The 14,441-nt window shown below is 46.8% G+C and overlaps 1 protein-coding gene across 1 annotated transcript; it reads left to right on the top strand.

Moving 5' to 3' along the window:
• The first annotated feature begins 646 nt into the window (after positions 1-646).
• LOC133066391 (pregnancy-associated glycoprotein 2-like) lies at positions 647-10,136 on the top strand. Its single transcript, XM_061157423.1, has 9 exons — positions 647-732; positions 2,051-2,192; positions 3,152-3,269; positions 3,370-3,488; positions 4,704-4,897; positions 5,828-5,944; positions 7,713-7,854; positions 7,940-8,038; positions 9,990-10,136. Exons 1-9 carry the CDS (start codon positions 680-682, stop codon positions 10,134-10,136), a joined length of 1,131 nt encoding a protein of 376 aa, XP_061013406.1. The 5' UTR covers positions 647-679.
• Positions 10,137-14,441: the final 4,305 nt, after the last annotated feature.

A 14,441-nucleotide genomic window follows, 5' to 3' on the forward strand; every position in this document is an offset into this window, starting at 1 on the left:
ACCCCAGCACACATATCTTCCTTGCAGGTTTGTTGGATGATATAAAATATCCTGTGGATATTTTCTTCCAATACTTCTTCCAATACTGAAATCATTCAGTTTAAATACTGCTCTGCCCTAAATCTTTGATGCAGACAGGCATCATAGGTGCCCCTGATCTCTGCCATTAGACACACTACCTAAAGCTACTCATATGTTCCTGGGCTGCCTCTGAAGTCTTCACTTTTCCATTTGACCTCTTTTCCTCCTAGCAATCAGCTCTCCAACAAGGTCAGCAAACCATACCTCATGAAGTGGCTAGGCAGACCACAGGAGATCATGACTGTCTAGCATGGTCCCTAATATTGATTTTTATGGTGTTCCTAGCAGTTATTTTCTCCACGATGGCAAGTTTCTCCATGCCTTAGATGTCCATGTGGTTCACGTTGGTATTCCAGCCTAGCCTCAAGGAAGAGATCACAGTAGAATTCTCTGAATTCTGAGAATTTTCTAAGACCATTCCCTAAGGACAATGATGGAAATAAAAATTTTATCAAGAGCTTTGTATTTTTATCAGATCCATTAGTGACCTAAAGGGGACAATTAGGGCAGGTTAGAGCACATATAACCAGAAGCTCCTGGTCACCACTGCATGCTAAGAACTAAACCTTCCCTGAGTACTTGGAGCCAGGAAAGAAGCATGAAGTGGCTTGTGTTCCTCGGGCTGGTGGCCCTCTCAGAGTGCATAGTCATGTAAGTATGGGGACTGCAAGCTGAATCATCTTCCTTTCTGGGTTAGAAAGAAATGGAACATTTCCCTGATAGTCTTAAAGTTCAGCTCTTACTTATTCATAAATACCCTGCTATAGGTACTTACCCTTGCTTCTTTAGCCTTGGGCTTCCCAGGTGGTGCTAGTGGTAAAGGACCTCCCTGCAAATGTGGGAGATGTAAGAGATGCGGGTTGGATCCCTGGGTCGGGAAGATCCCCTGGAGAAGGATGTAGCAACCCACCCCAATATTCTTGCCTGGACAATCCCATGGACAGAGGAGCCTGGCAGGCTGAGGTCCATAGGGTCATATAGAGCTGGACACGACTGAAGCAGCTTAGCACGCAGGCATGCACCTTGCTATAGAAACTGTGGGTCCCAAGGGTCAAGGTGTAGCTTTGCATGGTTGCACAACTCTTGGGACCCCATCATGTGGTGACCTGCTGAAAATGGAACTCATTGCAATTGCTTAGTGCACAACTTGTACAGATGTATGTGTGGTCCTGTGGAATAGCATTTTTCTACATTTTATTCTAGGTCTCCTCTCTGTTCTCTCTCTACTTCAGTGTGTATATGTCTATGTCTGCATCTCTGTGTCTCTCTCACTTATCTCTCCATCTCTTTGGAAGTCTCTGTGAGTGCAGATCTCTCCGTGTTGTTTTCTCTTCTTTTAGTTTTTCAATTTTGTCTCATCCTTGCGTCTTTAGCCTCTTAGTTTCTTTAATTTGTTTCCTATCTCCTGGATTCTTCTCTTAACCCTCTGTTCTGTTTCTACTTGGAGAAAGATTGGGAGAGCTACTTCTACACTCTTGTACATCTGAAAAGCAGTGTGACCACAGCCAAGTGACAAACTCCTTGAATTTCAGATTCCTTCCCCGTAAAAATAGGGTAATGATCCTATTCTAGAACCTTAATCCCTGAGAGTCCCTGAGAAGGATACAGTGGGATGGCAATAGCAATACTAATGGCTGTCATTGTTGACATTTACTATATATCAGGTACATTATATCCATCACTTCACTTACCTCCCAAATTTTCTGTGTGGAGGGTGGTAATCATTACATTTCACCTTTTTACCCAGGAGTAAGCTGAGAGTCCAAATGGTCTTACACAATGTTACACAACACAACCTGTATTCAAACCTACATCTTTGAAATGGCATTTGCATGGCATTCTGATCATAAGCTGACACTCATAAAAATGCTTGGAAAATCCACAGTGCCATTACAATGACAGTTATACCTTAACACGGACAGCTAATCGTATCTTCTCCTTTGTTTCTTTTCCTAATCCTCGGTGAAAGTTTGCCTCTAAGGAAAGTGAAGACTTTGCGAGAAACCCTGAGGGAAACAAACTTGCTGAACAATTTCCTGGAGGAACGAGCTTACAGACTATTCAAGAATGACTCCAAAACAGCTATTCTCCCCCTGAGAAACTTTCTGGATGTGAGTTTGTTGGGAGGATGGTTCTCCTCATCGCCCCCTGGTGCTCTGTCCTAGCACTGGGACTCATCTGGAGGTGGCAGGTGGGATGTTGGGGCTGGGGCTCCAGCAGGAGGCAGAAACACTGGGCAACAGGAACCCCACTCCAGAGGAGAAGGCATTCTCATCCTCAACCCTTGGCCTGTGGTGACTGGGACCAGCAATGACCAGGTGGCAGATAAACATCCATTTCTGTGTCAAAGATGTGTCGTTAGTCTGAGGGAGATTGTTCCTTCTGAACTAAGAGAGCCACTCAGTTACAGATGAAGGGTGAGCCATCTCTGGTCAAAGGATAAAGCCAACTGCAAAGCAAGAGTGAATCCCCAGGCAAAAGAATTCAGCTTCCACAGATGCAAGAATCACAGCAGTAAAAAGTTACTGAATCCCTATTCCATGTAAGGGATAAGAATCTAACACTGTGGTTATTGTTATTAGATTAGAAAAAAGGGCACATTCTGTCTTCAAGATTGTGCAGGCTAGCCTGAGAGAAAGGCAAAGAGTAAGTATATGTCAAATGAAAGGGTCAGCTGTGTGGTGTTGATTGGATGTGGCCTGAGTTTAGAGGGAGTGGCTGGGATTGATCAAGGAGGACCTCCTGGAGAAGGATGTGCTCAGGCTGGGTTTGAAGAGACTAGAGAGCTTCTCAGATGAAGGCACCAGGACTTCCCTGGAAGTCCAGTGCTTATGATTTTGAGCTTTGAATACAGGAGGTACTAAAATTACCTGGTCATAGAGTGAATATCCCACATACCATAGAGCACAGGAAAAATTACCAAATGCAGGCACCTCTGAGAACAAAGGCTGTGAGCTGCATAGTGGTTGGAAAGTGATCTCAGGAGACATGTGACACCCAGAGGGAGGCAGCAGTGGGGCAATCAAGGGGAGCCAGATCTGCACTAATCCATCCCTCCTGGTCCCCATAGAGTGCCTACGTGGGGACCATTGCCATTGGAACACCCCCTCAGAAGTTCCAGGTCATCTTTGACACAGGCTCAGCTGACTTGTGGGTGCCTTCCATCACTTGTGAAAGTCCAGCCTGTAGTGAGTACAAACACCCCCCAACCCACCCACCTTTTCCTTGTCCTGACTCTCCCTTCTCCACCCTTGGCACCTGACTGACACTCATCTCTTGTGTCTGCAGAAACACACAACACCTTCAATCCTCAAAATTCTTCCAGCTTCAGGGAAGCAGGCCGGCCTGTCACCATCTACTATGGATCTGGGATAATTCAAGGATTTCTTGGCTCTGACACCATTCGGGTAACGTGGAAACAGAAGTTGAGTTAGGACTGACTATGGAGTGACCACTGCTTACAAAAGAGACACAGGACCAGCTGGCAGGACCATCCTACCCTAACTCCCATAGACATTGGCCATCTTACCCACAGGATCCTGTCCCTGGGGAGACGTCTCCATAGTGACACACAAACAAATGGATTAGCTAACCCAGAGAGTGGCTTGGGCTGTGGACTTGCAGCTCCTCTGCCCATGAGCAGCTCAGGGTTCATTTTGCTGGGAGCCGGAAAAGGGGGAAAGAAAGCACCAATTTTTATATTCTCAGACTGTGCCAGGCACTTTCATGGTAATAACTTGCTGAAAGCTGTAACAATCCCACACAGCAGGAGCGTTGATTAGCTTACGATATAGATGAGGAAACTGAAGTGCAGACAGCAAGGGCCTAGCTGAGGTCACACGTGTGGTAAGCAGTGGAGCTGGGCTGGCTTGTCAGGACCAAAGCTGTTGGTGGGTATTTGGGGAAAGGATGAAACTGATCTGGGGACTCTGGGCACAGTCAAGCACTTCAGGTATCTGGGGTGGATACGCAGGAAGCCAGAGATGTAGGGCGGCATGATAAGTGTGTGCTCCACGTATGGGGCCTTTGGAGTCTAATAAAACCTATAGCCTCCCTCCCCCAAAGTACCTGAGTAGTTCTCCTCTTTCTCTTACTCTCTCTCTCTCTCTCATACACACTCGTACAAAAACACATATACCCCCCCAAAAGTGTATTTCCCACGCAGTAATTTCATAAGAACCCTACCAGCAACATTGTATAATGGACTTCTGTCTTTCTGGGCAGCTGCAGATTCCAAAATACATTACCAGCAATTCAGTCCATTTCTGTCATCAGTTCATAGAGATGCCAGAGAATTTTCTCTTGCTCTTTACTCATTTTGTCCACAAGGGGGCACTATTGGGTGGGTCCCGTCCCGACTCAGTTGCCCAACCCTTACAGAAGCCAGGAGGGCAGTTTGACTCACTCAGAAGGTGTTTTTTAAGGAGCAGATGTTTTAAAATCCACAGACCCACGTAAATGGAACCCAAATTCCCCTCCCAGCTCGGTCTAACCATCTGAGGTCTACTGAGGACACAGAAAGACCTCAGTTCTTCTCTGCAGAGCTAATAGCATCGCTCCCTCAGCCCAAGCCTACACCCACTTAACAAACCTTTATGTGGGAACACTCTTCTCGCCCACAGATCGGGAACCTTGTTAGCCTTGAACAGTCGTTTGGCCTAAGCCTGGTGGAATACGGGTTTAATTTTGTACCCTTTGATGGCATCCTGGGCTTGGCATTTCCCACCATCGGCATCGAAGGTACCATCCCCATCTTTGACAACTTGTGGTCCCATGGTGCCTTTTCTGAGCCTGTCTTTGCCTTCTACTTGAGCAAGTAAGTCTGAGCTGGACATCCCTCTCTCCAAATTAGTTGTAAGGTGCTTTCAGTTGCATGAAAATTAAGCAACAGTTGATACAGAAGTATCCTGAGAGATAGTCTAACCCAGGATAACTATGGCCCCAGGGCCCCACCTGGCTTCACCACTGGCTTTTATAAATAAAGTTTTATTGGAACACAACCATGCTCCTGGGTGCAAGAGCAGGGTCTTGGTGTAGGGGGTGAGCAAAAGGGAAGACTAATGCAAGATGTCAGGATATGAATTGGAAGAAAAGGCAACAGGATATGCTGATGAATTTGACATGGAAGGAAAGAGAGGAATGGTGGAAATCTTTCCTTCCTCGCTAACATTTCACTGAGCACCCAGGACCAGCTACACAATTTGCAGGAGCCAGTACAAAAAGAAAGTGTGGGATCCAAAACAAAAGTGTGGGACTCCATTTTGAGCAAGTATTGGGAATTTCAAGACAACGAGAGCAGAGGTGGGAGACCTGCTGAGTGTGGGGCCCAAAGGACAACACAGGTCACAGGCCAGTGAAGCCAACCCTGTGTGACTTGAAGCCACACCCTTAGTGCTTCAGGCCTTGATGTTTCCGAAAAACTACAGGCTGGACAAGGGGGAAGCCAAAACCCTTCAGCACACTGTCCTCTGAGAGTATCTCAGGTCACAGGAGGTCCAGGGCCTCTTCTGAAGACTGAGTGGGTGGAGCCCAGCCAGGTGGCCCAGCTCCTAACCTCCTCTGTGCCACTCATTAGCCAGCAACCGACCTTGGTCTGGTTCTCAACTGCTCCTAGCCTCGATTTCTGCATATGTAGATGGGGACCTTATTAGGGCCTTGATGGGTGGACAAGCACAGCTCCCAGGCAGTGCTGTTGTTACTGTCCTCCAAGGATCCCCCCCCCCGCCCCCGCCTCTTCTCTCTGCAGAAGCAAGCCGGAGGGCAGTGTGGTGATGTTTGGTGGGGTGGACCACCGCTACTACAAGGGAGAGCTCAACTGGGTACCAGTGTCCCATACTAGCCGCTGGCAGATAAGCATGAACAGGTAAGCCTCTCCTTCTGAGGGTCACCTCAAGTGATGCTCCCCTATCTGTACACAGACACAGGCAGACACACAAATGCACTCCCAGACACACAGTCAACAGGCATACACACCACCCACAATGACATAGACAGACACACAGACATACATGCAAAGATACAATAGGCACATATAAATACACATAGCCAGCCAGAGACACACAAGTACACACAGAAAGCCACATACGAACACACACATAAACACAGAAACATATAGATACACAAACCACCCATGGGTTTGTAATCGCCCCAGGCCTCCTGACCAGGGCTTAGAGCAGGGTCCATCACAGGGTCCAGAGAGGCCTGTGCAGCTGCGGGAGGACTGCACCCCTGAGTGTGAGGTGGGAGGCATAGTTATAGGACTTTACAGTGTGGTGAAAAGAGGATCAGGGAGAATTTCCTCAGCCTGAACAGAGCTGTGATAAGATGACCAACTGTCCAGGGCTACATGGGACCAAGGAAGTTCTCAGTAAAGAGAAATGCCATTTTAAAAACAGGGAAAGTCCTGAAGAAATGGGGAAAACTGGTCTCCTTAGGGAGAAGCTAGCCAGCAGTGGAGAGAGGATGGCCACAGTCTTGGAACCCAAAAGCCACTCATAAAAAGAGACACCCCACGTCCCTGGGCACACAGTGATGCAGGTGCTATAACTGAGAGAATCGGGAAGGTGGGATCCAGGAGTGGATTGAGAACAAGAGGCAATAATTGATGAGATTCTGTGTTTTACCCTCAGATAAAATCTACCTGTCCTTTGAGGTTCTGTGTCTAGTCAGGTATTGACTGGTCAGGATCTCAGTGTCTGAGCCCAGGGAGGGGGTGCTGCTCAGAGACACCTCTCCCAGGGCAGCCGGTCTCTCCCACCCCTATGAGAATCTGCTGCCGCAGGAACCTCCATCTTCACTGTGTGTTTGACCCATTGTTGGTGAGACATCAGATATACCTCTCTGGATGGTCTCCATTCATTATTTTCACAGTCTTCTTTCTCTCATTCCACAAACAAGCATTGTGCATCCAATGTGTGCCAGGCACTTTAGGGACGCGATGGAAATAAAACTCACCCTCACATCTAAGAAGGCAAATGTGCAAGAAATGACACACACACATAGTGAATTGTCACTTCGGTACACACTAGACATGAGGGGCATCCCTTATAGCTCAGTGCTAAAGAATCTGCCTGTAATGCAGGAGACCTGGGTTCGATTCCTGGGTTGGAAAGATCCTCTGGAGAAAGAAATGGCAACCCACTCCAATAGTCTTGCCTAGAGAATCCCATGGACAGAGGAGCCTAGCAGGCTCCTCTGTCCATGGAGTCGCAAGAGCCGGACATGACTTAGCAACTAAACCACCAGCACCAGACATGCGGAAGGGTCTACAGAGAGTGACCAAGACAGGAGACTGATACACATCAGGGGAAAGACTTCCCTGAAACCATGACAGTTAAGCTGGAATCTGGAAGATGAGGAGAAATTAGCTAGTCAAAGAGGAGGGTGCTCTTCTAGGAAGGAAGACCAGCTTGTGTCAAGGTACAAAAGAGCCTGGTGTATTCAAGTACTGCATTCATGGATGTCAAGGAAGTTGCTGTGATCAGAGCAAAGGATAAGTCAGGGCAAGAGATGAAGCTCTGTTCAGGAGACAGTCAGGGAGGGGGCAGCTGTGAGGGAGGGAGCTCACAGTACCCTCAGGGAGGGAGCCTTCTGCATGACCCTGATGCCTGCTTTGTCCTACTGTCTCTCAGCACCACCATGAATGGGAATGTTGTTGCTTGTTCTCATGGATGCCATGCCACTTTGAACACTGGGACATCAGTGATCTATGGCCCAACAGAAATGGTCATCAACATCCACAATCTCATGAATGCCAGGCCCGAGAATTCTGAGGTGAAGGGTCATGCCACGGGGTCACTCCCAGTTTCCCCACATAATAAGGATCCTCTGGGCCAACCTCTCTCCTTCTCTCTAACAGTATGTGGTTTCATGTGATGCAGTCAACACCCTGCCTCCTGTCATCTTCAACATCAATGGCATCGACTATCCACTGCCCCCTGAAGCCTACATCATCAAGGTGAGCAGCCACCCCTGAGGGCTGGATCTCTAAATTGGGGTTTGCAGGAACCCTTGGGCTACTGCTGGGAGGAGGGCACCCTCGGCAGGCCAAGCCACACCATTGCAGATGCTGCTGAGCCCCTCTGGCTGGGCCAGCATCTCCCACAAAATCAACCACTTGAGAGTGGAGGACGGTCTGGGATATCCATCCTCCTGAAATAAATGTGGAGACACCACTCCGTGCTGGCTTGGTGGGAGTCACAGGGAGAGGGGAACACTAAGGTCTTCTGCCCTCATAGATCTTCAGTTCAACTAGAGCCCTCAGATGCAGGAACATGGAAAGTCAGCTCTAGTGATCCTAAAATAGGACATGTGACAAGGGGGCTTGGCTGGTGGCGGTGCTGTGTACTGTCCCACCATAGTGATTAACAGTCTCCCTTTCCTTCTTGAAATTTTCCTGGTTACAATAAATTACATGGCTACCTTAGACCTTGACTGCAATGTCCCCTTGCTAAGTCCCAGTTCCCCCTCTGTGAGTCAGGCTACCCCACCCTTCTGTGGGGTGGTTGGATGCTAAGGTGAATAAAGGGTGCACAGTGCCTGCTCAGACCTGACACAGGGTGGAGGCTTCACGCCAGCTCCCTCTGGGAGTTCAGAGCAGGCTGTTGGGCTCAAAGACGGCTTTGAGGAAGAGAGGGAATTGCAGTAATTCTAAAACCCCTGATTCATGGCTCCATAAGGAGGCCTGCTTGGGTCTAGGCAAATCTGCCCTAGATTCCATGCAAATGGAAACCCACAGTGCTCTGCAAAGGGACCCTGGGGACTTATTAGGGGTGATGAGGGCTATGAACTGACCAGTGGGGATGGAGACCTGAATAAGTCACCCAACCAAGCCTAGAGTGGCCAAAGGGTGAGTGTGGGTCCAAATAGTCTTCTCAGAGGGCCTGAGAGAAGTCTTAAAGGTTTAGAAACTAGTTTATTTTTACTCATGAGTGGTGTTAGCAGATTTTATTTGAAGCCTTTTGATTCTGTAAATCCAATTTCATTTAGGAAGGAGGATGAGGAGGCTGGGGAAAGGGGGAGAAAAGAAAAATGAGGCACGCTGTTCATTTAAAAATAGCGCTTATTTAACTACATTTTCCAGGTTAATTTTGCCATTAAATGAGGAAGCACGATATTAAAAAAGAAAGAAAGAAAGAAAGTTGCGAGCACAGCTTTGAATATATTTAACATGCATAACCAACAGGGAGCTACTGTATAGCACAGGGAACTCTGCTGAATGTAAGGTGGCAGCCTGGATGGAAGGGCTGTCTTTGGGACAAGGATACATGTATATGTATGACTGAGGCCCTTTACTGTCCACCTGAATCTCAGAATATTGTTTATAAGCTATACTCCAAGGCAAAATTAAAAGTTAAAAAAAAAAAAAGAGTTGGTTGGGGATCCAGGAGAAGAACAGGCATTCTCTGCAGAGAAAACGAGGAGCAGGAGTCAGAAGGAAAGAAACAGAGAGTGTCAGGGGAACCGGGGATGCTCTTGTTCTTTTCTAGAAAACCGTATTGCAGTGTGGGTGATCGGTGTTGCCTTAAGTTCTGCTGCACAGATAAGTGCTTTAGCTGTACATATACAAATATACATATTCTTTTTCATTAGTTAATCAATAAATATTGAATATAGTTCCTTGCGCTATAAGTAGGACATTGTTGCTTATCATGCCTCTGTATATTACTTTGCATCTGATCATTCCAAACTCCCAATCCTCCCCTCCCCACACTCCTGCCATATGGCAACCATACGTCTTGGCCCTTTTTGTTTTTGGATGAACCCTCATATCCCCAGCTGCTGAGAAATTCACCCGATACTTAAGAAAAGAGGGAAATAAAACCAAGAAGTGTGCCAGGTCTGGATATTGAGGAGGGAGTCGCAGGTAAGTGCTCAGGCTAACTGGTGTGTATCTCTAACTCCTCCAGATTCAAAACTCCTGCCGTAGCATCTTTCAAGGGGGCACAGAAGCTAGCTCTCGAGACACCTGGGTCCTGGGTGATGTCTTCCTGAGGCAGTACTTCTCGGTTTTTGATCGAAAAAATAAAAGGATTGGCCTGGCTCCGGCAGTGTAAATGCTTGGACTGGTTCAGGAATCAATCAGGCCTCTCCTAACACACACTCGCTCTCACTAGGGCACTTCTCCCCAGCGATGCTGGTGAACTGTGTTTGGTGCTCTGCAAACCCTATTCTCAGTAATGAATAAAAAGTTTCACTTTTAATGGTGCTAAAACAAATGGGTGCTTCTTTTTGGGTCTGGGAGGTGCATCATAATCAGCAAAGATCTAGAACCAAGTCTGAACCACAAGTGACAGGAACTCAAATCCAACTGGTTTCAAGGAAAGGGGAGACTTTTCTGAAGAACACTGGAGATCCTGTACATAGGAACCAGAGCAGATAGAAAGATCTCAATGACTGGACCCAAGAAATCAGAGACCTTCAGCTCAGTCTTTCTCATCCTCGCTCTTTCCCCTCTCTCTTCTTTAATGGTCTTAGCCTAACAACCTTCATCCTTAAGGCTTCTACACCTAGTGAGGGAGTCCAAAGCTACCTGCCTCAAGGTTTTTATATTCAAGGCATCTAACTCATAAGGAAAGAAGCTTGGAGACATCAGGGTTCAAGGGAGTATTCTGAATGGCCCACCCAAGATCACATGTCCAGTCCTGGATCAACCATCCTGGCAGGGTCATAGGGTCCTATGAGTGGGTTTACATGGTCATGTGGCCCTGACCCAGCAGCAAACATGATTGACAATTTCCTCCAGAACTTAATAACTGGAGCTGGCAGGAGGCAGCCCCAAGGATAGTGACTGGGGGATGGTCTCGATCAGGGAAGAGTTTATGATGATGTCAACTCCACCGCCTCCTCATTCAGAGGGATTACGAGGGGTAATGAAAATATTCTATTCATCACATCTTAGATGAACATTGGCAGTGGGATTCTGCTCCAGGGGGTTCTGGGTGAGGCCCCTCACACTGAGATGGTTCTCCTTTGTCCCCCCGCCTCAGTTACCAGCTCTCTGCCACCCACACCTGCTGTGACTTTTCCAGTCCCCTTTCCCATGTAACAGCCCCGGTGGATCCCTGAGCCATCCCCCTCCTCCAGGGTCCAGCACACCCCTTCCTTGGCCTCCAGTGCTGTAGGGGAAGGTGTCACTCATGTAACAGTGACCACGGTGCACAGAGCGTTCAGCCTCTCTGAGCTTCCTCCAGGGCCAGAGTTACAAACCGTTTGGTTGTGAGCTGCCATGGACTGGCACCTTGGGAGTAGAAGTATCACTTCTTTCCACCTGGAGACCCTGGGTAGAGACCTAAGCTCAGGACAGTAGGGGTCAGAGATGTAGGGTGACTCAGGTAATGGAAGAAAATGAAAAGAAGAGATAAAGTAGAAAATATACTCCAAGACAATGCATAGTAGGGGTCTTTACTCAGGCAAGAGGAACATCAGTGAAAGAAGTGTCCCCCTGCCTTTCTTCATCTTTTTATTCAGAACAAATTTACAGAGCAGCTACAATGGTCTTTCCTGAGGGCTCAGCGGGTGAAGAATCTGCCTGCAATGCAGGAGACATAGGAGATGCAGATTAGATCCCTGGGTCCGAAAGATCCCCTGGAGAAGGAAATGGCAACCTGCGCCAGTATTCTTGCCTAGAAAACCCCATGGACAGAAGAAGCTGGTGGGCTGTAGTCCAAGGGTCAGAAAGTCAGACACAACTAAGCACGCAGGCACGTATTTTGCACCAGGTGCTGTAGTTGACCCCGGGGATAGAGGAATGGTTGATAAACCCACGACAAAGCCGTGGAGACAGATAAAGAGACAACCTGCAATGGGGAGGGCCAGATGGAGAAAACAGCAGAGGTGTGGCTGGGAGGTCAAGAGGAGTGAGGGGACTTGCTCTTTAGGGAGGCAGGGAAAGGCTGGCATAGGGCGAGGTGAAAGGCAAAAGGCACTGACTCCAACTTTGTCACCCCACCCTGAATCACACCCCTAAACCTTTCAGTTTGCATCTGTGTGCAGAACAGCCACATGTCCATGGTTACCTGTGCCTGGTCCCTTTGGGATGGCACTGGATAATGATCACCTTGAGCGGAGTGAAAGAGGACCAGTAGCAGAGCTGATAAAGGGGAGAAATGTGAGAACAGAATCAGTTATTTTTCTTTAACAGTAAATATCAGCAACTGGGCTTAAAGGTGATGCAAGTGACCAGTTTGTGAAACTCATTGTCCAAGTGTTCTTCAGAAAACCATAAGGGATGATTCTCTAGATGAGAAATCAACAATAAAAGTAAGAATAATGGCTCCAGTTCATTACATATGCTATCTCACTGTCTCCCCAAGATCCCCTGCAAGCTGTGAAAGAAGTCTCCTCCGATCTTCTGGCACTGGTGTCAGACATCTAGTAGGCCCTCAAGAAATACATGTTGACTAAAAAATAAATGAGTTAGTAGATGCTTCCACTAGATGACACAACTACATCCATGTCGGAAGACATGCATGGTGTCAGCATGACTACTGCCATGATGCTGGTGCTGTTCAGTCACTAAATTGTGCCCGATTCTTTGCCACTCCATGACCTACAACATACTAGGGTTACTTGTCCTTCATTATCTCCCGAGTTTGCTCAAATTCTTGCCTGTTGAGGTGGTGATGCTATCTAAACTTCTGATCCTCTGTCACCTTCTTCTCCTTTGGCCTTCAATCTTTCCCAGCATCAGGGTCTTTTCCAATGAGTCAGCTCTTCATATCAGGTGGCCAAAGTATTGGAGCTTCAGTGTTAGCATCAGTCCTTCCAATGAATATACAGGTTTGATTTCCTTTAGCACTGACTGGTTTGATCTCCTTGCTGTCCAAGGTACTCTCAAGAGTCTTCTCTAGCACCACAGTTCAAAAGCATTAATTCTTTGGCACTCAACCTTCTTTATGGTCCAACGTTCACATCTGAACATGACTACTGGAAAAATCATAGCTTTAACTGTCTGGATCTTTGTCAGCAAAGTGATGTCTTTGCTTTTTAATACTCTGTCTAGGTTTGTCATAGCTTTCCTTCCAAAGAGCAAGTGTCTTTTAATATCATGGCTTCAATCAACATCTGAAGTGATTTTGGAGCCCAAGAAAATAAAATCTGTCAGTGCTTCCACTTTTTCCTCCTTCTATTTGCCATGAAGTGATGGGGCCAGATGCCATGATCCTCAATTTTTTTAATGTTGAGTTTTTAAGTCAGCTTTTTCACTCTCTTCTTTCATCTTCATCAAGAGGCTCTTTAGTTCCTCTTTACTTTCTGCTATTAGAGTAGTATCATCTGCATATCTGAGGCTATTGATATTTCTCCTGGCAATCTTGATTCCAGTTTGTGATTAATCCAGCCCAGCAATTTCACATGATGTACTCTGCATATAAGTTAAATAAGCAGGATGATAATACACAGCCTTTATATACTCCTTTCCCAACTTTGAATCAGTCAGTTGTTCAGTGTAAATTTCTAACTGTTGCTTCTCGACCTGCATACAGATTTCTCAGGAGATGGGTAAGGTTAACTGGTATTCCCATCACATTAAGAATTTTGTGAAGTTTGTTGTAATCCACACAGTTAAAGGCATTTACACAATCAATGAAGCAGACATTTTTCTGGAATTCCCTTTCTCTCTGATCTCTGGTTTCTCTGCCTTTTCTAAATCCAGCTTGTACATTTGTAAATTCTCAGTTCACATACTGCTGAAGACTACCTTGAAGGATTTGAGCATAACCTTACTAGCATGCAAAATGAGCACAACTTTAGGTAGTTTGAACATTCTTGGCATTGCCTTTCTTTGGGATGGGAGTGGAAAGTGACATTTTCTAGTTCTGTGGATACTGCTTTTTTGTTGTTCAGTCGTTCAGTCAAGTCTGACTCTTTGTGACCCCACAGACTGCAGCATGCCAGGGTTTCCTGCCTCTCACCATCTCCCATAGCTGGCTCAAACTCATGTCCATTGAGTTGGTGATGCCATCCAACCATCTCATCCTCTGTTGTCCCCTTCTCCTCCTGCCTTCAATCTTTCCCAGCATCAGGGTCTTTTCCAATGAGTTGGCTCTTCACATCAGGTGGCCAAAGTGTTGGAACTTAAGCTTCAACATCAGTCCTTCCAATGAACACCCAGGACTGATTTCCTTTAGGATTGACTGGTTGGAACTCCTTGCAGTCCAAGGGACACTCAAGAGTCTTCTCCAACACCACAGTTCAAAAGCATCAATTCTTTGGTGCTCAGCCTTCTTTACAGTCCAACTCTCAGATTCATACATGACTACTGGAAAAACCAGAGCTTTGACTAGATGGACCTTTGTTGGCAAAGTAATGTCTCTGCTTTTTAATGTGCTGTGTAGTTTTGTCATAGCTTTTCTTCCAAG

Source organism: Dama dama, chromosome 2 (assembly GCF_033118175.1).
Source record: "Dama dama isolate Ldn47 chromosome 2, ASM3311817v1, whole genome shotgun sequence".
In the NCBI taxonomy this organism is placed as follows: domain Eukaryota; kingdom Metazoa; phylum Chordata; class Mammalia; order Artiodactyla; family Cervidae; genus Dama; species Dama dama.

Excerpts from the sequence above, each read along its gene's own strand:
- LOC133066391 (XM_061157423.1), top strand. The coding sequence starts at position 680 with ATGAAGTGGCTTGTGTTCCTCGGGCTGGTGGCCCTCTCAGAGTGCATA. Across the intron at positions 733-2,050 it reads CTCTCAGAGTGCATAGTCAT|TTTGCCTCTAAGGAAAGTGA; the intron begins GTAAGTATGGGG and ends CCTCGGTGAAAG. Across the intron at positions 5,945-7,712 it reads TGGCAGATAAGCATGAACAG|CACCACCATGAATGGGAATG; the intron begins GTAAGCCTCTCC and ends ACTGTCTCTCAG.